At 43.1% G+C, this 27,240-nt stretch overlaps 1 protein-coding gene across 3 annotated transcripts in view; it reads left to right on the plus strand.

Annotated features, from left to right (window-relative positions):
* Positions 1-27,240, plus strand: part of LOC126298067 (chloride channel protein 2) — a 471,803-nt gene that overhangs the window by 235,978 nt on the left and 208,585 nt on the right. For all 3 annotated transcript variants that reach the window (XM_049989387.1, XM_049989386.1, XM_049989385.1), the window contains exon 2: positions 605-887. In XM_049989387.1, the coding sequence (XP_049845344.1) occupies positions 605-887 (283 nt within the window). The remainder of the gene's footprint in view (positions 1-604; positions 888-27,240) is intronic.

The following is a 27,240-nucleotide window of genomic DNA, read 5'->3' on the forward strand; positions in this document are numbered from 1 at the left end:
GTCTCTGAAAGTTAGTCTAGTCCTGACGGAGCACCCTAACATATCTTGCGGTTTTCGCTGAAATGGCTAGTTCCTGAATGAAACCTGAAGCACGTGTTAGCTTCTCCTCAAAACAGAGCGATTGTATTGACGAATAATTTACCGAAATTCCCGCAATGGTGTGCTGGCGTATGCCACTTTTTAATATGCCATTTGAGAGTTGCTTGTTACATTTCATGAAAAATTAAAGGTGATTGTCAATAGTTAAAGTTCATGATGGATTAACGTTAGACCTGTGTATAGTACCTGAGAAATTTACGAAAGATGAAATCCGAGATAAACGATCCATAATTTTTTAAAAAAATATTTTACCACACTGTTCCATTAAATTATTGAAACATTGTGTGAGAACTTCGACGGAGTTAATAATCAGGCACTTAAAAGATAAAAGTTACAAGTAGTGGGTGAAAACTTTTCTTTGGAGCTGATACGTTACAGATTTATAATATTAGGTATTTGATGAAATTATATCTTCTATAAAAAGGCTACCTTTTCAGTTAATGTCAATGAAAATTCCTGAGTATACTGTGTGTTAATTTCTTTAACCGAGTTCTTACTTTTTCAGATGTATGGCCGGTATACCAAAGACCTAGGAGAATTTGCAAAAGAAGAAGCACGCCGGCTCAAAGCACTGGAAAAGAAGAGGAAGAAGGAAGATAGGTTAAGGAATCAAGAACTTCAAAAATACCGCGGCAAATGCACTAGCAAGGTCATAGCTGGCATAGTGTTCGTGTGGCGCCATACCTTCGCCAAACTGGGTGAAGACTGGGTGTTTTTGGCACTTCTAGGTGTCATTATGGCATTATTAAGTTATTTTATGGACAGGGGCATCAGCATGTGCAATAAAGGTAAGCCACCAGTGCATTCTGTTTTATTTAGCGTAAATTAGCTTGGCCGCGCGGGATTAGCCGAACGGTCTGGGCGGTGCAGTCAGGGACTGTGCGGCTGGTTCAAAATGGTTCAAATGGCTCTTAGCACTATGGGATTTAACATCAGAGGTCATCAGTCCCCTAGAACTTAGAACTACTTAAACCTAACTAACCTAAGGACATCACACACATCCATGCCCCAGGCAGGATTCGAACCTGCGACCGTAGCGGTCGCGCGGTTCCAGCCTGAATCGCCTTGAACACCTCGGCCACACCGGCCGGCTGTGCGGCTTGTCCCGGCGGAGGTTCGAGTCCTTCCTCGGGCAGGGGCGTGTGTGTTTGTCCTTAGGATACTTTAGGCTAAGTAGTGTGTAAGCTTAGGGACTGATGACCTTAGCAGTTAAGTCCCATAAGATCTCACACACATTTGAACATTTTTTTGAAATTAGCTTGAAGCTGCAAACGAAAAAAGAAGTTAACTGAATGTGCGGGACAAATTAAAACTCCAAATTGGACAGGGAATAGGATCATGATCTCTGCCTTTAACCAGCATTGCGCTGGGGATCCAAGCACGTCTCACGGACAGAATTTTCGCTTCAACTTAATTGTCACGGACTTCTCCCCAATCTCTGATAATCTGCAGCACACAAAAGGCAGGGTCAAAGCTCGGGTCGCAGTGCGACACCCAATTTTAAGTTGTGACATACACAACCAACGCAGTGGATACTCTGCACAGATTAAGAAAAACTGTTTTCCAACAAATTCGTCTTTACAAACTGTGATGTACAGCCTCTCATAATACAGTCTCGTATTTTCGTACAGAAGGAATGAAAGTATTTTTCTTCTCTGTAGACGCCGCTGGAGAGATTAATTTTAACCAAGTAGAAAGCTTGTATTAGAGCCCATAATCGAAGACAGGCGGCACTAAATCCGTGTTCCGATACTGTTTGCTACTATCCTTTGTCATACTGTCAACCTAACTTTTGTAGCTACTCGGTCACTTCTAAAACAAACTGCTCCATGGAGACTCTTCTGTCCCCAGATTAACTTGTAGAAGATACACTATTCTATCTCATGTAGTCTGTTAGGGCAAATCGGGAAGTAAGGTCCAATCTGTCGCAAAATGGAAACCACAGTGAAAATCCGATGAAGCTTTGCATAGATGTGCTGGACAGTCTCTCTAGTATACCTGTCGATTGCGTCACGTCGCTCTTTCCAGATCTGAGTTCACGGTGAGCACGTAAAAATGCCTAGGAAATAGTGTATCACGCCTAGTATGAGTGCCTGTGAGAGAATTCTCCTGATTTCATGCAGCCCACACAACATAACTGTCATGTGTTTCCTTCTTCATGACATTTCTCGATCGCTCACTGCGGGGCAATGCCTCGCCTGCCACATTTTCGATTGGAAGTGTTTGATAACTAACCATACAGTCCGGATTTAGCTTGCTCTGATTTTCATCTCTGCTCGCATGAACCGCTGATAATGAAGACAATATTTTGGTACAGACGACGAGTTGCAGACCAACGCAGAGAATTGGCAGACAGCACAGGCAGCAGCACTCTATGACAATAGTATTGGAAAGTTGGTACAATGCTACGACAAATGTCTCAGTCGGAGCGGCGACTATATAGAGACGTAGGTGGAAGATGTAGCTAACTTTGCAAATAAAACATTTTTGAGTTTCACCATGGTTTCCATTTCGCGTCCGATCGAAACATACTTTCCTAGTAGGTCTCGTATAATAACCTCCAACGCGGCATAAGGAAAAGGACACCTGAACAGACGCACTGGCTAACTTCCTAGAACCCCAGCAGTAGTTTGCCAAATAAACCAGATTCAAGTAGTTTCTTCGTCACCCATTCTAATCACTCTAGTCTTTCATTCGATAACTTGTTAGTGTTTTTTGTCTTCCGATAGTATAACGTGATTAGGAAATTTACGTGTGACCTCCTCCAAGATTTCCCTGAAATGTTTCGCCACAACTGCTCTTGAGGCAGGTGGTCCATAAATATACCTAATTACCATGTTTGAGCCATCTTCAGTCAAATTATTTCGCTGTCGGAATCTGTATATATATTTCAACTTCCGATCGGTCGCGAAATGGAAACCACAGTGAAAGTCAAAAATGTTTTATTTTCAACATTTAGCTATACCTTTCAGCTACTACACTACACAGTCGCCACTTCCACTTAGACAAATGTCCAAGCGTGGCACAAATTCCTAGTACCATCGTCGTAGAAGGCAGTAGCCTGTGACTTCCGACAATTCCCTACGCTGGTCTGTAGCTCGTTGTCTGTATCAAAATGTTGTCCTCATAGCGAGCGGTTCATGTGAGCGAAAAGATGAAAATCCGAGGGAATCAAGCCCAGGCTGTATGATGGGTGATAAAACATTTCTCATTGAAAATGCTGCAGGAGCGTCTTCGTTTCGCGTGCGGTGTACGGCCGAGAACTGTCACGAAGACGGAAACGCACGATAGTTACGTTGTATAGCCTGCATGAAACCAGGCGAAACCTCTCAGCAGGCACCCTTACACTTGGCAGGAGACACCATTGTTCTACGCATCTATACTTGCTCACTGTGCGCTCAGAACTGAAAAGTGCGACGTGACACGAGAACGGGCATACTAAAGGCACTGCGTGACACATTTGCGCAAAGCTTCGCCGAATTTCCGTTGAGGGTTAATTTCGTAACGGATCGGAGATTGAAAAACAAAAGAAAAACCTAGGCCCGTACATTCTAATTGGAATTTAAACTTTTATTTCTCGTTTCAGTCAGCTTTCTGTTCAAAACACTACGTGGACATTGTTACAGTTTTTAAGCGAGAATTGTTCTAGGAACCTTGCAGTACGCTCCTGTGGTTAACTACTAGGGGCGGTGAAAAAGTTTTTGTTTGAGGGCCACACTAACCTCTTGCCCCCATGTCCGTGGTTATACAACCGCATTGGAGTCTCAATGGGTTGCGTACATGCTGCAGCAATGCCCTCAAACGAAAACTTTTTGATCATCCCTTATAATACTACATTAATGTTTAATTTCTCCAATCCGCAATGACGAATGCTACCCTTTGTAATTAATGGTTCTCATATTACCGCCTTACCGAAATTGATACATAGATTATCAGTCCTATAGAGGGGTTTCTCTATTAAAAAAAGAAAAAAAAACATAGATTTGCATGCTGCACGTACACTAGCAGCCGCTTTCTACGTGTAGTGGACGACTGACCTGTTAATGTGGGTGCTACGATACGCCATGGCATACTGGAGGTCGAGAAATCCGTATGCAAGAGTGTCACAGAATTGTCTGAACCACTGGTTTGAAGCCCTCCAGACCAGAGGACCGCATATCCGAGAACCACAGATGTTGTTACTTTAGTTAATGACATTTGGCACAATAAGATCTTATCGTCGTCATATTTGTGCATTTACATTAGCACGTTATATTGATTCTCTTATATTGAAAATAAATCCGGCCGCGGTGACAGAGCGGTTCTAGGCGCTTCAGTCAGGAACCGCGCGATTGCTACTGTCGCAGGTTCGAATCCTGCCTCGGGCATGAATGTGTGTGGTGTCCTTAGGTTAGGTAGGCTTAAGTAGTTCTAACTTCTAAGGGACTGATGATCTCAGAAGTTAAGTCCCATAGTGTTCAGAGCCATTTGAACCATTAAAAATAAAATGCATAAAATTATTTTCAGCGAATGAACTAAAATACACAACTCGCTCCATTAAGACATATTTTCCAAATTCAGAGGGATGAGCTCACAAGAAATTAAAACCATAAATTGACATTAAATTAATTCTTATAGTGACATCATTTTTCAGTATAAACTCAGTATGCGTAGTAATCAAACTTTTCTGACTGAAACTTTAATAAGTTACATGTTTCGCGGAGAATGAACATGAAATGTTCTCATTGACTGCATAAACTAGTATCATTTAGTTTTCTCGTGATGTCTGTATGATTCCAGCTGCGAACCTGAATAGTTTTTTAACAAAGAGAACTATCAGTTCCTTGACAACAGTCAAAAAAATGTCAACTTACCCAAAGTACATAACTTTTCGGTAAGAGAGACGGGCAGCACTATCTCCTCCCATAAGATAAGATTAGATTGATAAGTGGGTAATGGCCTCTCTGTGGACAGACTTTAAAAGAAGGAAAGAAATTTTGGATTTACTGTGCTGTCGATATACAGGGAGGCGACAAGGGGACAGAAGACAAGGGATGGCAATATGCACATATACTGGTGGCGGTAGTATCGGGTACACAAGGTATAAAAGGGCAGTGCATCGGCGGAGCTGTCATTTGTAGTCACGTGATTCATATGAAAAGGTTTCCGACGTGATTGTGGCCGCATAACGGGAATTAATAGACCTTGAACGCGGACAAGTAGTTAGAACTAGACGCATGAAACATTCTATTTTGGAAATCGTTAGGGACTTCAATATTCAGAGATCCACAGTGTCAAGAGTGTGCCGAGAATACAAAATTTCAGGGATTACCTCTCATCAAGGACAATGTAGTGGCCGAGGGCCTTCACTTAACAACCGAGAGCAGCGGTTTTTGCGTAGATCTGTCAGTGCTAGCAGACAAGCAACACTGCGTAAAATAACCGCAGAAATCAATGTGGGACGTACGACGAACCTATCCGTCAGGATAGTACAGCGAAATCTAGCGTTAAAGAGCTATGGTAGCAGATGATCTTTGCTAAAAGCATGGAAATCGCCTGCAGCGTCTATCCTGGGCCCGTGATTACATCTGTCGGACCCTAGACAACTGGAAAACCCTGGCCTGGTCAGATGAGGTTCAAATGGTTCAGAGCACTATGGGACTTAACTTCTGAGGTCATCAGTCCCCTAGAAATGAGAACTACTTAAACCTAACTAACCTAAGGACATCACACACACCCATGCCCGAAGCAGGATTCGAACCTGGGACCGTAGCGACGCGTGGTTCCAGACTGTAGCGCCTAGAAACGCTCGGCCACCCCGGCCGGCCGTCAGATGAGTCCTGCTTTCAGTTGGTAAGAGCTGATGGTAGGGTTCGAGTGTGGCGCAGGCCCCACCAAGCCATCAACCCCAGTTGTCAATGAGGCACTGTGCAAGATGGTGGTGGCTCCATATTGGTGTGGGCTGTATTTACATGGAATGGGCTGAGTCCGTATTGTGTTTGGCTACTAGGAGACCATTGGAAGTCATTCATGGACTTCATGCTCCCCAAAAAAATATGGAATTTTTATTGATGACAGTGTGCCATGTCATCGGGCAACAGTTGTTCGCTTTTGGTTTGAAAAACATTGTGGACAGTTAGAGTGAATGATTTGGCCACCCAGATCACCATACATGAATCCCACCGAACATTTATGGGGCATTATAGAGGGGTCAGTTCGTGCACAAACTCCCGCATCGGCAACACTTTCGCCATTATGGACGGCTCTAGAGGCACCATGGCTCAATATTTCTACAGGGACTTGCAACGACTTGTTGAGTCCATGCCGCGTCGAGTTGGTGCACTACGCTTGGCAGAAAGAGGTCCGACTCGCTATTGGGAGGTATCCTCTGATCTTTGTCACCTCAGTGTAACTTCATCTATTAAATATAACAACGAACAGAGGCGTATGGTAAATGTTGCCTCTTTTCTTAAATATATGGCAGATAATATTTTTTCCGTTTTTATGGGTTCAGACAAATTAAACAAAGGCTGAAAAATTCTGCCAAGATTAATTTGATGATTTCCGTTCTCTTGCACTGTGATATTTTCCATAACTCATGCTGCTCTCGTGTTCTGTCAGAGGGAGTTCTATGAGGCTCCTCCTTCAGGACCCAGTTTATCGAACTTTTAAAAATATTTTCCACTACATTATTTATCCTTCAGAACCACTCACCAAACTATTTTCTTTTCATGCCAGCCTCTGACAGCCAGGTACATTTATCGTGCCACTGCTGCCGATATTCATTCTTCGAAATTACCGACCTTGAAGCAGAGTTTTCACTTTTTACAACAAAACAAAATCATACGAGGGAAGGTGTAGTAGTAATATTAACTTTAGTTGTATACCTAACCTTATTTATCACTGTGCGATCAGGCCTTATGGATCACACCCTGATCGATGGCTGGTTGCTGTATAAGCTGCCAACGGTGTGTAGCACATGTGGTCAAAATAGCGCTCTACTGCTCTAGAGACTATTAATTATAACTTTATCAAATTAGAGCCACTTCACTCCTCACTGATATTGATGTCCTCAGCTACAACACTAGATGAGGGAAATCCACTTCTCTATCTCCATCTGCATTTACATACATGCTCCGGAATCCCCGTATGGTGCGTGGCAGAGGGGACCTTGTACCACTACTAGTCATTTCTTTTTCTGTTACACTCGCAAACAATTCTTATTACTCATTACATAAGCTGCCAAGAACTCAGATATGAGTTCAATATGCACCTACAAAAATCTTTCATCATTTGTTCAATACCATAAAATGTCTGAAAGTTAGCAAAGCTAATTTTAAATCTAGACTAAAATCATTTCTTCCGCGAAACTTCTTCAGTTTCATAGACGATTTTTTTATTAACTCGTAACCTGGCCGTAGGCAGCTAAAAAAAATTGAAATATACAAAACTAAATAGGTATGCATTATTCAAGACTAATATGACCACTCTTATTAGATTTACTTCAGCGTGCTTTTTAGTAATCTATAAATGACCAGCATTTTGTCATATTCAAAACAGACAAAGTATTAAAGTCGTATAAATGACCTATGAAACTAATTCAGTTTGCTCTTAATTTGTCTTCACGAAGGAAGACCCTCTCAACAACGAAAAGCTTTCAGCACTACTGTAAATTGAACTCCAGCATACAGCGTATAGGAGTTCTTTTTTATTTATTTCTATTTTTTTAATTTACATTCCCCAAATTATGCCTTTATGGCCTGGCGGCTGTGTTATTCTCTTTTCTCTTCTGTGATTCAAAGTTACAAAAAAATCTTCTTTTTTCGAATTTGAATAATAATTCTGGCAGAATAAATTATTCGATTTTAGAGGAAGAAGTATTTAAATAAAATAATAAATAAATTAATGCATACTATTTCTTCTTCTTTTGCTTCTGCGCGTCTTTATTGTTTTTGTTTTACATTAACTGCTAAAAAAAATTACGGAAGTTCGTTCCGTTTCTGTTCTCAAGATATGAAAGCCATTTGTAGGGGGATAAAAATCTCCATTTTAGTAAATTAAAAAAGAAAGTGCTTCCTTGTGTCTCAAATGCCCAATAAAGCAGATTTGCGTTTTCATAGTGAGCCTGTATTTCTAAATCGTGATTTTGTTCCTGTGTAACCGAGCGTGATGGCGCAGTGGCCAGAACATCCGAATCACATTCAGGTGAATAGCGCTGCAAATGCCCATTGACCTTCCAGGTTTAGACTTCCCATGGTTCCCATAAATCGTTAAAGACAAATTCTAGGATGGTTCCTTTGAAAAGGAGACGGCCGATTTTCTACTCCAAGCCGATCGTTACTTCTTTAATGACCTCATTGTCGACAGGACATTAACACCTGACTTCTCTTCCTCTTATATTGGAATTTTATCGGAATTTTCAGGAAATTGGCATACAGTATCCTGTATTATGATAGACTTTTTTTCTTTTTCATATTCACCTCATATATACACCATGAACCAAAACACATACAGTGATAAATTTTGGACATATAAAACTGTGTTCGATGGTGTCCTCCGTAGTACATATTACGCATGGACAGGACGAGGTTAACTGAATATAGTAAAGCTAGGGACTATCCACTATTGTCCAGTTTGCTACATTTAACCTTAGTGGTATCATATTTTCTGGTATTACTTTCGCCGCTAAGTTTTCCCTCGTGTAAATCCAGTATTGCTGTCTCATTCTGACTTCCCAGTTATTTTCAGTTGAGTTTTTTTTAAGAATTTAGATTATTTTATTGTTCTTTCTTGTTCGCATTTCTATACATGCAACGTTTATTTAACTAACTGTACCACATGAAATTTAGTGTGTAAGAAATATTGGCGATTTTAATAGTCGTAATTTCAGATTCGATGCATTGTCTGTTGAATAGTATTGCTATTGATGTGTCAGGCCATCTTTCTCTTAATCAGTTTGTTTTGTTTATGAGAAGTGCCTCGCATTTTTTGAAAATCCAAGTCCAAAAATCCAAGTCCAGTCCACCCTCTTTTAGATAAAGGTGCAAGTTTTGCATGGAAACCTGAACGATGTCAGCTAAGAAACCAACAAAGTAGTGGTAGCAGTTGTAATACTTCATTTGTCCTTTTGATGATTTTATAATTATACTAGCTGATATGCAGCATTAAAAAAGGTAGATAAAATACACTATGCGATCAAAATTATCCGGACAGCTATTAGCGGACATCAGTATGGGGTGTGCCCACCTTTCGTCTTTATTGCGTCTTGAACGCTGCGGGGGGCATTTTCAGTGATGTGTCTGAATGCCTGCGGAGGAATGACAGCCCATTCTTCCTCCAGAGCCCAAACCAGAGAAGGTTGTGGTGTTGGACGCTGCGATCTGGCGTGAAGTCGGCGTTCTAACTCATCCCAAAAGTATTCTGTTGAATTCAGGTCAGGACTCTGAGCAGGCCAATCCATTTCAGGAATGTTACTGTCCACAAACCATTGCCTCACAGATGCTGCTACATGATACTGTGCACTGTCTCATACAGTCATCGTCTCCTAACAGTTCCCCTATATTACGCAGTACAAAATACCGTACAATGTGTTCGTATAATCCCGCATTTAGCGTTTTCTGAAGCGCAATAAGGGGACCACACCCTATCCACGAGAAAAATCCCAATAGTGTAACGCCATCTCGTTTGTACTTCACTATTGGCGCTACGCATTCTGACAGGTAACGTTCTCCAGGAATTCGCCAAACCCAAACCCTTCCACGGGATCGATCAGAGTGTATGGTGACACATCACACCAAATCACTCGTTTCCAGTAATGTACTGTCCAGTTGCGGTACTCTTTACATCACCTCAAGGGTTTTTTATCATTCGCTACAGAAATGTGTGGCTTATGAGGAGTTCTCGACCATTGTACTCCTTTCTTTTTAACCACCTATGCACAGTCATTGTGCTAGATGGGCTACTGGTAGCAGTTTGTAACTCATGAGTGATTCCTTCCGCTGATTTCATGCGCTTTTTTACAATCACCCTCCACAATGCTAAAATTGTCCCTGTTCACCAGTGCACGAAGTCTGCCAGCTCTTAATTTAGCTGTGAAGGTTCCTTAGCATTTCCGTGGCCGTGCGGTTCTAGGCGCTACAGTCTGGAACCGAGCGACCGCTACGGCCACAGGCTCGAATCCTGCCTCGGGCATGGATGTGTGTGATGTCCTTAGGTTAGTTAGGTTTAATTAGTTCTAAGTTCTAGGCGACTGATGACCTCAGAAGTTAAGTCGCATAGTGCTCAGAGCCATTTGAACCATTTTGAACCTTAGCATTTCCACTTGACAATAACATCACCGAAAGTCGATCTGTGCAGCTTTACAATGGTTGAATTGTCCCTGATGGATTTGCTACTCGCGTGACATCCAATGACTAATTCACGTTGGAAATCACTGATCTTTTCAGACCGACCCATTGTGCAATTGCTGCTTTTCTACTGATAACGCAATACTCACCGCCTCCTTTTATACTGGCGGATTCCGATGTATGTGATTGATTCTTGCAGTCTTGGAAATCTCCTCGGGTTTGGTGCCAGAGCCTAAAATCAGCATGATTAAATATTTCGGCGATCTAACTGTCAGTCATCTTCAGGAGATCACTTCTGCTGCTGCGCCGCTCTGAAAACTAATGCCAAGGCCGCAGTACGTCGTCCTACATACACTATGTGATCAAAAGTATCCGGACATCTGGTTGAAAATGTCTTACAAGCTCGTGGCGCCCTCCATCGGTAATGCTGGAATTCAATATGGTGTTGGCCAACCCTTAGCCTTAATGACAGCTTCCACTCTCGCAGACATACGTTCAGTCATGTGCTGGAAGATTTCTTGGGGAATGGCAGCCCATTATTCACGGAGTGCTGCAATGAAGAGAGGTATAGATGTTGGTCGGTGAGGCCTGGCACGAGGTCGGCATTCCAAAATATCCCAAAGGTGTTTATAGGATTCAGGTCAGGACTCTGTGCAGGCCAGTCCATTACATGGATGTTATTGTCGTGTAACGACCCTGCAAAGGCTGTGCATTATGAACAGGTGCTCGATCGTGCTGAAAGATGCAACTGCCATCCCCCAATTGCTCTTCAACAAAAATGGTTCTAATGGCTCTGACACTATGGGACATAACATGGGAGGTCATCAGTCCCCTAGACTTAGAACTACTTAAACCTAACTAACCTAAGGACATCACAAACATCCATGCCCGAGGCAGGATTCGAACCTGCGACCGTAGCGGTCGCGCGGTTCCAGACTTAAGCGCATAGAACCGCTCGGCCACAACGGTCGGCGCTCTTCAACCGTGGGAAGCAAGAAGATTCTTAAAACATCAATGTAGGACTGTGCTGTGATAGTGCTACGCAAAACAACAAGGGGTACAAGCCCCCTCCATGAAAAACAAGACCACACCATAACACCACCGCCTCCGAATTTTACTGTTGGCACTACACACGCTGGCAGATGACGTTCGCCGGGCATTCGCCACACCCACACCTCGCCATCGGCTTGCCACATTGTGTACCGTGATTCGTCACTCCACACAACTTTTTTCCATTGTTCAGTCGTCCAACGTCTACGCTCCTTACACCACGCGAAGTGTCGATTGGTTTTCGCCAGCGTGAGGTGTGGCTTATGAACAGCCGCTTGACCACGAAATTCAAGTTTTTTCGACTCCCACCTATGTGTCATATTACTTGCAGCGGATCCTGATGCAGTTTGGAATTCCTGTGTGATAGTCTAAATAGATGTCTGCCTATTACACATTACGACCATCTTCACCTGTCGGCGGTCTCTGTCTGCCAACAGATGAGGTCGGCCTGTACGATGTTGTGCTTTACGTGCCCCTTCACTTTTCCACTTCACTAGCACACCAGAAACAGTGGACCTTCGGATGTTTATGGGTGTGGAAATCTCGCGTACAGACCAATTACACAAGTGACACCCAATCACCTGACCACATTCGAATTCCTTGAGTTCTGCGGAGGGCCCCATTCTGCTCTTTCACGATGTCTAATGACTACTAAGGTCGCTGATATGGAGTACCTGGCAGTAGGTGGCAGCACAATACACCTAATATGAAAAACGTATGTTTTTGGGGGTGTCCGGATACTTTTGATCACATAGTGTAGGTCTCTCTATCGTACGCGGCGCTTGCGCCGTCCATAACAGTTGCTGCCCTCCAGGAATGGGCTGGTGTCACCGCCCTTAGTTGAACACCGGCGGCAACGATATATCGCATTCAAAGACTATTTGAAAACTCTCGGGCTTCCCGCACAGGAGAACGTTCTGCTTTGATGTGGGATAGTATAATGTTCCGCGTCCTGCTAAGAGGGAAACCATTGTCTCTATTAATCAAATTGTCTGTCAAACTAATTTCAACTGTCTCTTTATAAACACTGTTCCAAAAACCGGAAGTGTTGGCAACTATCACAGTCTCGTCAGATTTCATCCTGTGTATCTCGTTTAACCAATGTTCCGCTACCCACTATTTTTCCGGCTATTGTAGCCACGTATGACGAGGATCTTTCACGCTCCTGCCCTGAATTGTGCGTATCCAACGGCCGATATAAGCCTTTCCACACTGACACGGAATTTTATATACTCTCGGCTTCCTAAGTTCCAAATCATCTTTCACAGAGCCGAGTAGTTGGCTAATCTTGGAACGTGGACGGAACATACTCGTTAATGTTAAAACTCCTTAAAATTTTTCCAGTTTTAAACTACATGCCCCCACCATAAGGGATAGATACTATGCTCGTCTTCATGTTCCACCGAGGGTGGTCCAAACTCGGAGTGTTTGAAAATAGTCTTGGAGTGCGATATAGCGTTGCCGCCGGTGTTCTACTAAGGACGGCGCCACCTGCCCTGTCTTGGAGCGCAGCAACTGATAGGCGGCGCAAGTGCCTTGTACAGTACGGAGACCTATATAGGACGACGATATACCGCCTTGGAATGAGTTTTCAGCGGGACTCAGAAGCAGCCTTCTACTGAAGATGGCGGACAATTGGATCGCCGGAAAAATGGATCATGGAGACTTTCAACACTTAATACGTGGGGGAACTCTACGAACTCACATATACACTCCTGGAAATTGAAATAAGAACACCGTGAATTCATTGCCCCAGGAAGGGGAAACTTTATTGACATATTCCTGGGGTCAGATACATCACATGATCACACTGACAGAACCACAGGCACATAGACACAGGCAACAGAGCATGCACAATGTCGGCACTAGTACAGTGTATATCCACCTTTCGCAGCAATGCAGGCTGCTATTCTCCCATGGAGACGATCGTAGAGATGCTGGATGTAGTCATGTGGAACGGCTTGCCATGCCTTTTCCACCTGGCGCCTCAGTTGGACCAGCGTTCGTGCTGGACGTGCAGACCGCATGAGACGACGCTTCATCCAGTCCCAAACATGCTCAATGGGCGACAGATCCGGAGATCTTGCTGGCCAGGGTAGTTGACTTACACCTTCTAGCGCACGTTGGGTGGCACGGGATACATGCGGACGTGCATTGTCCTGTTGGAACAGCAAGTTCCCTTGCCGGTCTAGGAATGGTAGAACGATGGGTTCGATGACGGTTTGGATGTTCCGTGCACTATTCAGTGTCCCCTCGACGATCACCAGAGGTGTACGGCCAGTGTAGGAGATCGCTCCCCACACCATGATGCCGGGTGTTGGCCCTGTGTGCCTCGGTCGTATGCAGTTCTGATTGTGGCGCTCACCTGCACGGCGCCAAACACGCATACGACCATCATTGGCACCAAGGCAGAAGCGACTCTCATCGCTGAAGACGACACGTCTCCATTCGTCCCTCCATTCACGCCTGTTGCGACACCACTGGAGGCGGGCTGCACGATGTTGGGGCGTGAGCGGAAGACGGCCTAACGGTGTGCGGGACCGTAGCCCAGCTTCATGGAGACGGTTGCGAATGGTCCTCGCCGATACCCCAGGAGCAACAGTGTCCCTAATTTGCTGGGAAGTGGCGGTGCGGTCCCCTACGGCACTGCGTAGGATCCTACGGTCTTGGCGTGCATCCGTGCGTCGCTGCGGTCCGGTCCCAGGTCGACGGGCACGTGCACCTTCCGCCGACCACTGGCGACAACATCGATGTACTGTGGAGACCTCACGCCCCACGTGTTGAGCAATTCGGCGGTACGTCCACCTGGCCTCCCGCATGCCCACTATACGCCCTCGCTCCAAGTCCGTCAACTGCACATACGGTTCACGTCCACGCTGTCGCGGCATGCTACCAGTGTTAAAGACTGCGATGGAGCTCCGTATGCCACGGCAAACTGGCTGACACTGACGGCGGCGGTGCACAAATGCTGCGCAGCTAGTGCCATTCGACGGCCAACACCACGGTTCCTGGTGTGTCCGCTGTGCCGTGCGTGTGATCATTGCTTGTACAGCCCTCTCGCAGTGTCCGGAGCAAGTATGGTGGGTCTGACACACCGGTGTCAATGTGTTCTTTTTTCCATTTCCAGGAGTGTATATACGGGGTGTTTCAAAGTCCTTGCGACACGTGTTTGCGGGTGATAGATAACGCCCTACAACCTCCGACAGAGACAAACATGATCAATGACGCTTCTCAGGGACGCAGGCATCCTTCAGTAATCGTCGGCCCTGGGAAGACTTGTTTTCACCAAACTGGCTGGAGCTACTAACCAGGTATGCAACATGCTATTTACCCCAATAAATTGACAGAGTGATTTTCAACAGCAAAACCATAAGAATGCGAGTCTCTAAGCGGATAAAGATAGCTAGTAGTGAATCGGAAAGTTTAATTGGTTCGGACTACCGTCTTTCATGCGCAGCAGTTGACTGGATTATAGGCAACATACACTGCGCAAGAGCGTCACAGACTGACTACGCCCTGCCGCCTCTCAGTTGTATATCCAATACAAAAGGACGCCCAGCGTTGTCGGTAACCGTCAGCGAACATCTTCTCTCTAACAAAACTTGGTCCCCATGACGTGAGCCGGCCGCTGTGGCCGAGTGGTTCTAGGCGCTTCAGTCCGGAACCGCGCTGCTGCTACGGTCGCAGGTTCGATTCCTGCCTCGGACATGGATGTGTGTGTTGTCCTTAGGTTAGTTAGGTTTAAGTAGTTCTAAGTCTAGGGGACTGATGACCTCAGATGTTAAGGTCAAAAATGTTCAAATGTGTGTGAATTCCTATGTGACCATACGTCTGAGGTCATCGGTCCCTAGACTTACGCACTACTTAAACTAACTTATGCTAAGAACAACACACACACCCATGCCCGAGGGAGGACTCGAACCTCCGGCGGGAGAGACCGCGCAATCAGTGACATGGCGCCTCTAACCGCGCACGGCCACTCCGCGCGGCTGGATGTTAAGTCCCAAAGTACTTAGAACCATTTGAACCATCCCCATGACGTGATACATTACCACTAGACGTATCTCTCAAAGACTTTGACGCATTTAATGCAAGAACAACCAATGCCAAAGAACTTCTTTTGTGGGAATCGAACACTGAAATTTATATGGAAGTTTCAGTGTCATTAATACCGTCAATACTTCATTCTGCAATTTCATATACAGGGTATGTTGCGACAAACTTCTAGGGGATGCGGGGCACACCGTAAGGTTTGAGAACTCCACAGAAATCCATGGCAGCAGACGTCGTACGCCGCTAAGTGGTGCTATACATGAGAGTACTGGAGGGGAACGCCGCTAGATGGTGATGTACACGAGAGTATTGGAGGGGAACGTCAGGATTTCCTCATTCGAGCGCTAGCCAGCATAAGAGGAGCATGGGTCGGTATACGAACGGTGAGCTTGCAGACATGCACGTGATCTATGAAATAGCTGAGTGCAATGAGCGAGCACTTTTCGAGAACGGTTCCCAGGCAGACATTAGCCGCACCACGGTTTGTTTGCACGACAGCATAGAAATTTTTGCGAGTACGAGTAATTAACCCTAGCAATAAAAATACATTTTCACAACACGTACAACCAAAGGGGGGGGGGGTTATTTTATGCCCACCCCAAAAATCGTTAATTGTTGTTAACTGATGTCAACAATATTCTATTTATATATATATCCTTTTTATATAGGAGTTGATCTATAAATAGGGTCCACATAATGAAAAAAATTTTGAGCACTATCTTAGCAATATCAACGCATTTTCCGTAATGAGTACACAGAGAGAAAGGGAGCTTTACGACCACACCAAATTTTTTTTAAAAACACATATTTCGTCAACTGTTTTTGAGTTTTACTAGCAACAATTTTTTTGAATATATATAGATGTGTAAGAACGGTCTTAAACCAGCAAATATGAATATTGTGGAAAGCCACTTTGACTACCAAGGATTAAATCTTTGGATTACGTTTACTGAAAAATTAAAAACAAATTACGAAATCTGGTATAAGTCATTAAAAACAGTAAAAAATTCATAATATAAAAATAGTAAGTACATGACTAGATTATAATACTTTCAAAAGTTAGGCATAGGGTACCACCAGCCCTCGATACTGAGAGGGTTAAGGAGTGGCAGGGTTAGTGAGAGCAGGTCACGATCGGCACGTTCTGTCGTTAGGGAATTTGTGGTAAGTTCCTATGGGACCAAACTGCTGAAATCATCGGTTCCTAGGCTTACACACTACTTAATCTAACTGAAACTAATTTACGCTAAGGACAACACACAAACCCATGCCCGAGGGCGGACTCGAACCTCCGACGGGGAGAGCCGCTCGAACCGTGGCAAGTCGCCTGAGACCGCGCGGCTATCTGTCGTTAGCGAAGAAAGTGTGTTGAATACCGTGGAGACTATTCCAAGCACCAGCATAGGTGCCGTTGTCTCGGACGAAAGAATGTCTCGTAGCAGTGTCCAGCGTGTTTTGAACGCGGAGTCATTACACGCCTTTCATCTCCAAAGGGTACAGTTAGTGCACCCCGATGATCATTCTGCACGTGTACCTTTCGCACAGTGGTTTCTCCAACAAAGTGGCCGAGATAGGCATTTCCCAGCTCACGTGTTGTTCACTGATGAGGTCCCATCTACTAGGAATGGCGTATTCAGTGACCGCAATGAGCGTTTATGGGCAACTCTCGCGGCAAGTGACACCACGTGGCAAAAACATCGCCTTACAGTAAATGTGCGGGCGGTTTGGGATTGCGACTGCTTAGGCGGGCCGTACTTTTACCATCCCGCGAGTTATCAAACCTTTCTGGAACAGGTTCCTCTCGATATCCTTGAAGATGTTCCAGCAAATGTGAGGCTCAGCACCTGGTTCCAACATGATGGGCCTGCTCATTTGGAAATGGCTGTTCGTAGGTATTTGAGCAGATCATTCCCGCATCGATGGGTTGCGTGTGGTGGGCCTGTTCTCTGGCCCGCGCTCACCGGATTTATCGAGCTTTGATTTCTTTCTGTGGAGAGTCATGGAATTTGCCCTGTATCGCGATCCTGTGGAGTATGAAATGGATCTCGTCGCAAGAATCGTTGCGCAGCTGCTACAGGTGTGTTTGAGAGAGTCAGGCAATCAATGATCCGCAGGTACCAGTCACGCGTGGCGTCTGATGATGCGAACTGCGAGCATCTGTAGTAACATCATAGCCGTATTCACGTCGTACGCCATGGTTACTCATTATGTTCAACGAATGTTTCAAATGATTCATTCTTTTGTTCCCTTTCTGATTTACGACCTCTGTTACCACTTACCCCTAACATCTGCGGCCATGAGATACTATGCAGTTCTCAATCCTTATGATATGCCCCACCTCCCCTAGAAGTTTGTCGCAACAATTCTAGGGCAGCATGTATGGCTCTGATAAACATGATTATAAATGCTATTATTTATGCTACCTAAGAGTTCTCTACCACTTTTCTTAACTAGAATTTCTTCCGCCATTGTTTGTTTTTGCCTTTTTTATATAATAATGAATAATGACTGCAACAAGTAGGAAACATGGCAATGTGATTCCTAATTCTTTGTTTTGCTTCTAATGGCGTACGGTTTGTTTGCAATGTATTACTCTACCGCCTTCATGACAAATGCCACAGTTACCAGTAAGTTTCTTTTCAACAAGGACTCGAACTTTCATTGAGGTCGAACCTTATGTCTTTGGATACACTGTCTGGCACACCCGGATTGTTTTCAGACTAGATGTTTGCAAGAAAAAATTTCTTGAAAAGTGACATCTGAGTGAACCTGCTGTATTCCCTTCTCTTAAGCGAACAATTTTCGTAGGGTATTCCCGCACAGAACATACTATTTGTTGATTTTGTACCTCGCTCGGTAGTTTATAAAGTTCCATTTCTCAAAGAGTTTTCTCCCACACTTACCCAGCTGTTGTACTCTTGTTCTCGAAATGTATTGCTTTCCTTGTATCTTAGATTTTTTAAGATATTACGAGCCCATTTCGCTGGGTCAGATGTTCGCATTCTTGTACACTTCATCCCTTTAAAATTTTACCCTTCTGTTCCATTAGCTTGTAGAAACACAAGAGAAATCTCTTCAAAACTCAAATAAATTTTAATTTTCACGCTGTAACATTATTCGTCATTAGTTTCTCCCGGTAGGTACTCTACATATCGATTAATACACCGCCGGCCGGTGTGGCCGTGTGGTTGTAAGCACTTCAGTTTGGAACCGCGTGACCGCTACGGTCGCAGGTTCGAATCCTGCCTCGGGCATGGATGTGAGTGATGTCCTTCGGTTAGTTAGGTTTAAGTAGTTCTAAGTTCTAGGGGACTGATGACCTCAGAAGTTAAGTCCCATAGTGCTCAGAGCCATTTGAACCATTTTGATTAATACACCCAGCACTGTCATTAATTTAAGTAACACGCGGTTTTCACTTAACCTTGTTTATTGTTGCATGATAAAATCGCAAAATCAGAATAATTTTAACTTGCTGTCGGAATACATTCAGACTCAATGTCTGAAAACAATGAACGTGCAGAACTAGTAGTTTAGACGCAGTTTTGTCGTGCAGATGTTTGTATTTGACAGAGAGTTGAATTTCTTTCCTTTTGTTAAATTAGTTTCATCGCGTCCAGACGTAGAGTGTGTAAACGTCACAACATTGGTAGTTTTATGTATGGAGGCTCATAGAAATCATTGCCGGAAACATCAACACCTTCGAAACAACAAGTAATTTTTAATACTGATCCGAACCTAATAAAACTGAATTGAACGAAGACATAACTTTTGAGATTATATTAGTCTAACTCACAACACACATAATTTTTCTTTTAAAAATAGAAAATTTTCCAATAACCACATTATTTGCTTAACACTTTCGCTGCGGCATCGGTGCAGGCGCGCAACTCTCCAGTGCGGCCCGGCAACGTGCGAGTGCGGGCCGGTAACACTCTGAAACGGCAGGTATCGCTCGGAGCCGACGCTCCTAAGCACACTGCGCTACAGGCTCACTTCAAGACCTTGTAAGATCTGTAGGATCATCTTCTATACTGACTTAATGATGACACCTTAGATGCATTACTTCAAATAAGCTACGACTGTATTGTGGTCATGTTTTAAAGTCTGTTTGCTGACTGACACCTATAGAGGTCACAGGTGTCATTGAAATGTTCGTGATTTGCTGATAATGTAACAAAAAATACGATTCAAACAAGCTTCACTGCATTCAGGAAAAATTTGGATTCCAAAACGCAAATTCTTAAGAAGGAAAAAAAGGGAAAAGGAAACTGGATTCATTTGAAGTTATATTTACTTCAAATGCGCATTTTTAAGATTGACTCTGATAGAGGTCGTCAATTTAGTAGCATGTTTGCTCTTGGTATGAGAGAATTAGCCGTCTACATTTATTATAGACGCCCAGGGGACGCCGGTATGTGTAGAAATTAGTAAGCGAAACACACCATACGTGGAGGCTTCTCTCGTGTCCCCCATAACTTCAATTGCGGTGCTATTAAAACAAATTTAGCACAACAAATTCTTTCGCAACAAAATGATGTGGACGCTTTACAACACAATAAGAAATAAGTCGACTTAAAACAAAAGAAAACCTAATTTTCTGAGTAGTCGTGAAAAAAAGTTCTAACCTTTCACGTCATAAAAAGAAACCATGCAATGTCAAAAGAAATAAAAAAAGTTGTCTTTGATAATCGAAATTTCCCCGATATTATCACGTTTTTTCCACTTATGGGAAATTATACAGCAGTTCAAGCACAGTTCAAGCAGTATCCAGGTTTGTACACTCGTATGGTGTATCAGTGCGCTTGCCTTGTTCCGCGCACTTCTTACACCGCTTCCTCATAACTTGCTTCTTCCCTGCAGTAGCATCCCGCTTTTGCACGACGTGTGTTTGTTTGTGATGTTTCTTGCTCACATTTCTTGGAATGTCCATTGGTAGAAGGAAGCCCTTTATAATGTTCATTCTGTAATTGTACAACGTCATTTTATTTCCTGAGTATTTGTTGCACAGATATAGATAATTGAAAACTAGCATGCCAATGACATGAAAGAACAGCTTTGTCGGCCAGCGGATAGTCTTTCGCTCACATAAATAATACGATAACATGTGATCTTGTTTATCACTCCCAAACATATACGCATTGTACCTAATAATAGGCAAAGGTTTCGTTCAAATGGCTGAGTACTATGGGACTTAACTTCTGAGGTCATCAGTCCCCTAGAACTTAGAACTACTTAAACCTAACTAACCTAAGGACATCACACACATCCATGCCCGGGGCAGGAATCGAACCTGCGACCGTAGCGGTCGCGCGGTCGCGCGGTTCCAGACTGCAGCGCCTAGAGCCGCTCGGCCACCCTGGCCGGCGCAAAGGTTTCGTGAATATTTGCTGGAGCGCATTCATCACTTGCACCATCACATTTAGATGTTCTGTGGAAATGTAGGAAACCTCTCGTTGATCCTTCCATCTTCCAATCACAACTTCATTCGACAGGGGTGTATTTCCTATTTAATTTCAAAGTACCTGTGGAAAGTGTTTTTAGGCTCAACAGAGTTGTAGCTAAATGAAAACTGTTATAATAATTGTCCAAGTAAATGTGATGACCAACATGCAGTTTTTCTGCCGTCAAATGCAAAACGATCTTTTCAGCGTGGCCTTTTCCTCCCATATCTCCACTACTTCCCGTGTACACAGCACACTTATTTATGAAACCGTCTGCCATATTTATTACGTTTGCTTGTTATGTATTGTCTAAATGACAGTCTTCCCCTCCAAACAATCATTGATTCATCTATTGATAAATCTCTCCCCGGGTAATACGCTTGAGACATTCTAGTGTTAAAATAATCCAATATAGGTAGTATCTTATATAAACGATCGTCTGGTTTCGGCTTTCCTATAAGTGGATTTTTTGAAAAATGCAGAGAGCGTAAATTACCAAATACCAGTCTCTGCTTATACTCATCGCTATTCCTCCGTACTCAAATAGCGGTTCTTTCTTCCAGTAGTCTTGTAATCGCGGATATTTAACGTTACCAATATATAACGAAACGCCCAGGAAAACCAGTAATTCTCCTATACTTAGAGGTTTCCATTTACAGATTCTAGATCCCTCTTTTGTATTTTCGCTCAGCAACTGCGTTATCGTTCGTTTCGTCAACTACAAGTTGCAACAATTCGTCTGTCACGAATAACCTGAAGAAACCCAAAGGAGAATTGCCAGCAGGATGAATTTGCAAAACTTCTTCCTTCGTAAATGGGTGATACTGCATATTATGTGGTTCTTTATGCCAGGACTCACCTGGATTATCTCCGTGTGAAAGGTCGGGCTCTTTTTCGTCGTCGATTTCCACACAATCGTCGTGATCCGTATCGTCAGATTCGGAACTGTCACGAAACAGATTCGAAAGCTGTGCTTCCACGCTATCATCACTCTGCAATTCTTCTGCAGTCTCTAAATGACAATCTCCGTGGTATGCATCGTCCTCACTACAAAGAAAATCACTGTCGTCTAGTACACTAAGTAACTGTTCCTCTGTCAGTTTAACGCTTTTCCTGCTCCTTTTCACATTGGAAGATCCAGGTGTCGGTTCATTAGCCGCCATTACGAACAATATACGTTCGATAACTGACCAAACAAAACAAAAGTTTACACGCTTTGAAGCTAGCTTAGACGCTGCAACTAGACTGAGTAATCCGACAGTGAGCGCGGACACTCATAAGCGTCAGCCGCACTGGCTCGTGTCTTGTTTTGACGCTTATCAGCGTCAGCCACAGCGAAAGTGTAGAATGCTTGCTAACCTGTGCGTCTTCCTTCCACTAAAAACACGTTTTCACAGTATTCACTGTTACTGTAATGGCAGTCAGACATTAGACAATGACAAGTTGAAGTCAAAGAACAAAAAATGTCAAGTCAGAGACATACAACCAAGTCTATTCTAGTGTTACTTTAACCATTGTTGACACTGGCTGTTCTGCCAATGAAAATGTGGAAGGTCTTTCACCACTGTATACATTGGTTATTATTGCATGAAATGCTTACGTGTTTATTATGTGATATTGGTTTTCCAGAAGCCATGTTCTGTCATTGCCGTTCAAGTTAGGCTTTAGAGTGTGTGTTTGTACGGAAAATTTTTCTTACTGTATTTTTATCTATTATTTATAATGCCGACGTATCATATAGTATCATGATGAGGAAACTAAGACAAGTCGTCCAAAATATATCCTGAACGAGTCAATATTTCGAGGCGAGCAGTTGAGAAGGAACTGGTCTCGTGTAGTTCTGTGGCAAAGGCATACTCAATTTTCACGACTGTTTAATTACGTTTACTGAGTTATTGGTGGTTGTATTTTCCTTTATCCTGTGGAAATTGGTGCGATAAGTGCATATGACGTTTCACAGGAGGCAGAAAATTTCTAAGATCTTTAAAGACCGTGGCCAAAGATTTGAAGCATTACCCAGACCCCTTATTCTCCAAACTGTAGCTGATCGTAGTACTGGGTGGTGTAGCATAATATAAAAACAAACAGAATGCAGAACGTGCTGAATAATGCAAACAGTGTAGGAAGGAGAGAAAATTTTAGTGTGTGGGAGAAATCACAAAGGAAGACTCACAGGATTCAATTTTTGGTCAATCCCTATTCTTTATATATGCGAATGATCTTCCATTTAACATTCAACAAGCAGAACTGGTATTTTTTGCAAACAATTATAATGTTACATTTTATCCCATTAGAGATAAACCAACAAAAGGTTTGGTCAACAATGTTTATCAAGGAATTATTAAGTTGTTCTTCGAAAACAGAATCTCCCTAAATTTTGAGAAAACACATTATATCCGGTTTTCTACAAGAAATTGTCATACCAACAGTTAATGTAGCACATGGACAGGAGTCAATATGTTCACTGATTGATGTTCAAGTTAGAGTGCTCCAAATTTTTGAGAGTACATATTGATGAAAACTTGAACTGGAAGAAGCATTTACTTAGCTGCTCACATAATGAAGTGCAGCTTCTTTTGCCCTTCATATAATTGCTTGGTTTGTAAACAAATGAATCAACCTTCTGACATATTTTTCATATTTCCACATAATAAGGTCTTGTTGTATAATTTTTTGGGTAACACATCACTGACAAAGAAAGTACTGATCTCCCAAAAGTGATCACAAAGAATAATACATGGTGTTCACCGGGGGTCGTCAGTGGCCTCTGCAACACGTAGATAACTTACTAACCACATCACTAAGTAGAGCCACCTCAGCATAATGGGGGTAAAAGTAGACCTGCATTCTCCATTCACTTAGATAGAGCGTGGACGGGACAATTTGGCTTGTGAACTCTGTTCATTCTGTCAACATGTCATTTCATGGTTAGGGCATTCGCGCATTGTCTCTTTACGGCAAGATGGGTACTCAGAATGGAAAGCCACCTACCGAATTGGTGTACACCACAGTGATCTCACTTGAACATTTAGTCGTCATGAGAAGACCAAAAGAATGAAGATCTGCTGTGCAGTGGGCGGCCGCACTCAGCAACACCACCTGTTGTCTGCTACCTCCAAATTACAGCTTATAGGAAAATGCAACGGAAAGTGCAACAGAACCATGCGCAGCCTTTTGGAGGCAGTTGGGATGGATGTTCGACCCAGACAATGCGGTAGCATCTCCATCCGATCAGATTGCTTCTAGGCATCCATAGCGAACAACAGTGCAAACCTCCCAGCATTGTGGTGACCGAAGAAGGTATGCAAAGGAGCATCTGGAATGAAATCTGGAACAGGTTCAATGAGTTCTCTTCCTCGATGAGTGCAAGAGTTTTTGACGTCTTACGATCGTCGTAGAAGGGTGTGGAAGAGGCCAGGTGCCAATGCACATGTCAGGCATGGAGTCCCACAGTTTCAACAGGGATTGAGCCACTGTCGTTTACGAATATCTGCTGTCTGTCATTGTCATCGATGGCAATTTGAGGACTGCTCTGTATTGGGACGAGATCCTCCAACATGTTCGACTCCACTGACAACATGCGGCTGTGAATTCGTCTTCCAAAACGACAAGGTACGAGGACCTCGTGCCCATCTCGCAAACATATTCTCCAGAAGGTAGATATCAACCTATGGTATCTCGTGACATGAACCCGAGTGTATACGCTTGGTACCACCTGAACCTCACAGTGCGTTATCGCTGGAAACCTTCGGACACACTAGACGGCATACAAAGTGTGGGACACTCTTGAGAAGCAACATGTCTGCCACCGTGTCGACAGCATGCCAAGGACGATCCAAGCGTGGTACAATACACCAATACATGGGGTGCGGAAAAACGAATTTGATTCTTACCCAGTAGCAGATTTTGATTTCTCACATTTTCGTGAACTTTCGAATAGACCTTTAATTTTTTATTGTTTTGTTTTAATTTCTCAGTTAACATAACGTCGCTTTTAGTTTCAAAAGTCTTACTTTTTCCTTATTTTGAATAGGCATATACGCCTTATACTTCAAATACTCACCACCTTGCTTTGCAGCTTAGTTTGGACATTTCAGCGATAAAGAAGATCTCGTTTCTTATTTCAAATCAATTCACATAGTGACATGTATGTTTTTAACTATTCTTGCACCGTGGCACACTATACGCAATTAGCCGTGTTAAAGAATGTTGCACTAGATATGGAAAAATGTTATGAACAATCGATGTATCGACTTTTCTATAAATCGTCTGAATTATTTACATTTATATTTACATGACTACTTGCAGTTCACAGTTAAGCTCCTAGTCATCAAACCACCTACAGACTATGTCTGTATCTTCAAATCATTTCTCTAGCGTTCCGCTCTCGAACAAGGCTGACGATATATTGGAAGGAAAACACGGATATCTTCGAAATATTGGAGTTCTGAGGCATCAAAAGGAGCGATACTTATCTGAAACATTTGTTAGTTTCGAAATATTGTTTAAATATTTTGCACGATTTTGCACTGTTGAACTACACGTAAGTTTTACCAAGAAACTTGTAGAATTTGTATAAAAATATTTCAACAGTTTCATTACTTTTAAAATATACAGAGCAGGTTAATAACACTAAACTTTCTATACAGGGTGTTTAAAACATCATGTCCCATAGAAGAAATAGGGTAAACCAGAACTCCACTGACAAACTTTGAGAGGTTTTAGTATGGACCAATATAAGAAAAAAAGTCTAGTAGACATGGGCTCTAAAATGCGTGTCTTAAGAGCTATGAGCGCATGTTTATCTTTGCTACTGTGAAACACATCTCATATGTTCATATGTGTGTGAAATCTTATGGGACTTAACTGCTAAGGTCATCAATCCCTAAGCTTACACACTACTTAACCTAAATTATCCTAAGGACAAACACACACACCCACACCCGAGGGAGAACTCGAACCTCCGCCGGGACCAGCCGCACAGTTCATGACTGCAGCGCCGCTGACCGCTCGGCTAATCGCGCCCGGCTCTCATCTACTCAACAAGATCTCATAGCTCTTAAGGTATGGACGAGCCCTTGTTTACTGGACGTTTTTCCTAGTTTTGGTCCATACTGCCACCTCTCAAAATATAGAAAGCAAAGAGCTTGCAGTAGAATAGATTTGTTTCACTGTACCGAAGATAAGGAAGCGCTCATAGCTTTCAAGGTTTGCGTAAGAGCCCATGTTTACTAGACTTTTTTTCCTTGTTTTGGTGTATACTACCGCCTCTGAAAGTTTATCAGTGGAATTCTGGTTCACCCTGTTTGTCCTATGGAACATGACTTTTGAATCGCCGTTTATAAGGGACAGTCAAATGAAAATGAGACATGTGGAAAAGTACACAGTCAATTATTTCAATAGCAGTCCCCATAACTGTTAATACACTTACCACACTGTGAGACAAGACGGTCAATGCCTTCTTAGAAAAATGTCTACAATTGCCTACGAAAACATGATCCAGGCTTCGGCTTATTTCCTACATTATTGAAGCAGGTCATTAAAATTTTAGCTTTGATAAGAACTTGTCACACAATCTGTTTCTCTTTTCAGTGATGGTGCTGATAGCCATCGAAAACAGCCCACAGTTTCGACGGAAGTTGCAGCAACAGCCAATTACTGACTCGCTAAAACATAAAGTGTTGCTTACATGTGCCTGAGATTTTCGCACTGCAAGGATTCGTTTTGTAATCGACAGCTACAGGTACCAACAAGTAGTGAAATATTTCTCTTAGTGGAGATCCGTAACAAAACGCAAAGGCACTCCCATTTTCATGACTCTTTTCAATGCGAACGACTTGCGAAGTAACACTATGCTGAAAGAACAGTGATTGGATCCGTTTCAGTCCCTAACTGTGATTATTAAATATTTTCTGGCAGCAGTTAAGATCTAAAAATGCATACGTTGTGAACTCTTATTCATAGAAGGACTCAACGTTAAGGCCATTCACGACACTTGTTCATAGGAAGTGCTCAATGTGACATCTTTCTTTCTCTTTGAAGTTGACCTGGTTGTTGTAGTATAGCAGCCAAGCATTGAAGAAGCGATCTTGTATTTCTGCGTATCGCTGACTGGAGTGGTGTAGACCAGTTTCTTGAAATGGTCGCATAATCAAAAGTCTAGGGGATTGAGCTCTGGAAAACTAAGAGGCCAAGTTGTAATGTCTTCCTAACCAGTCCAGCGTACCTGAATGTGAGCGTCAATGTTAACGCACATTGTCGAGAAAGTATGC

The sequence above is a fragment of the Schistocerca gregaria genome, chromosome X (genome assembly GCF_023897955.1).
Source record: "Schistocerca gregaria isolate iqSchGreg1 chromosome X, iqSchGreg1.2, whole genome shotgun sequence".
Lineage (NCBI taxonomy): Eukaryota > Metazoa > Arthropoda > Insecta > Orthoptera > Acrididae > Schistocerca > Schistocerca gregaria.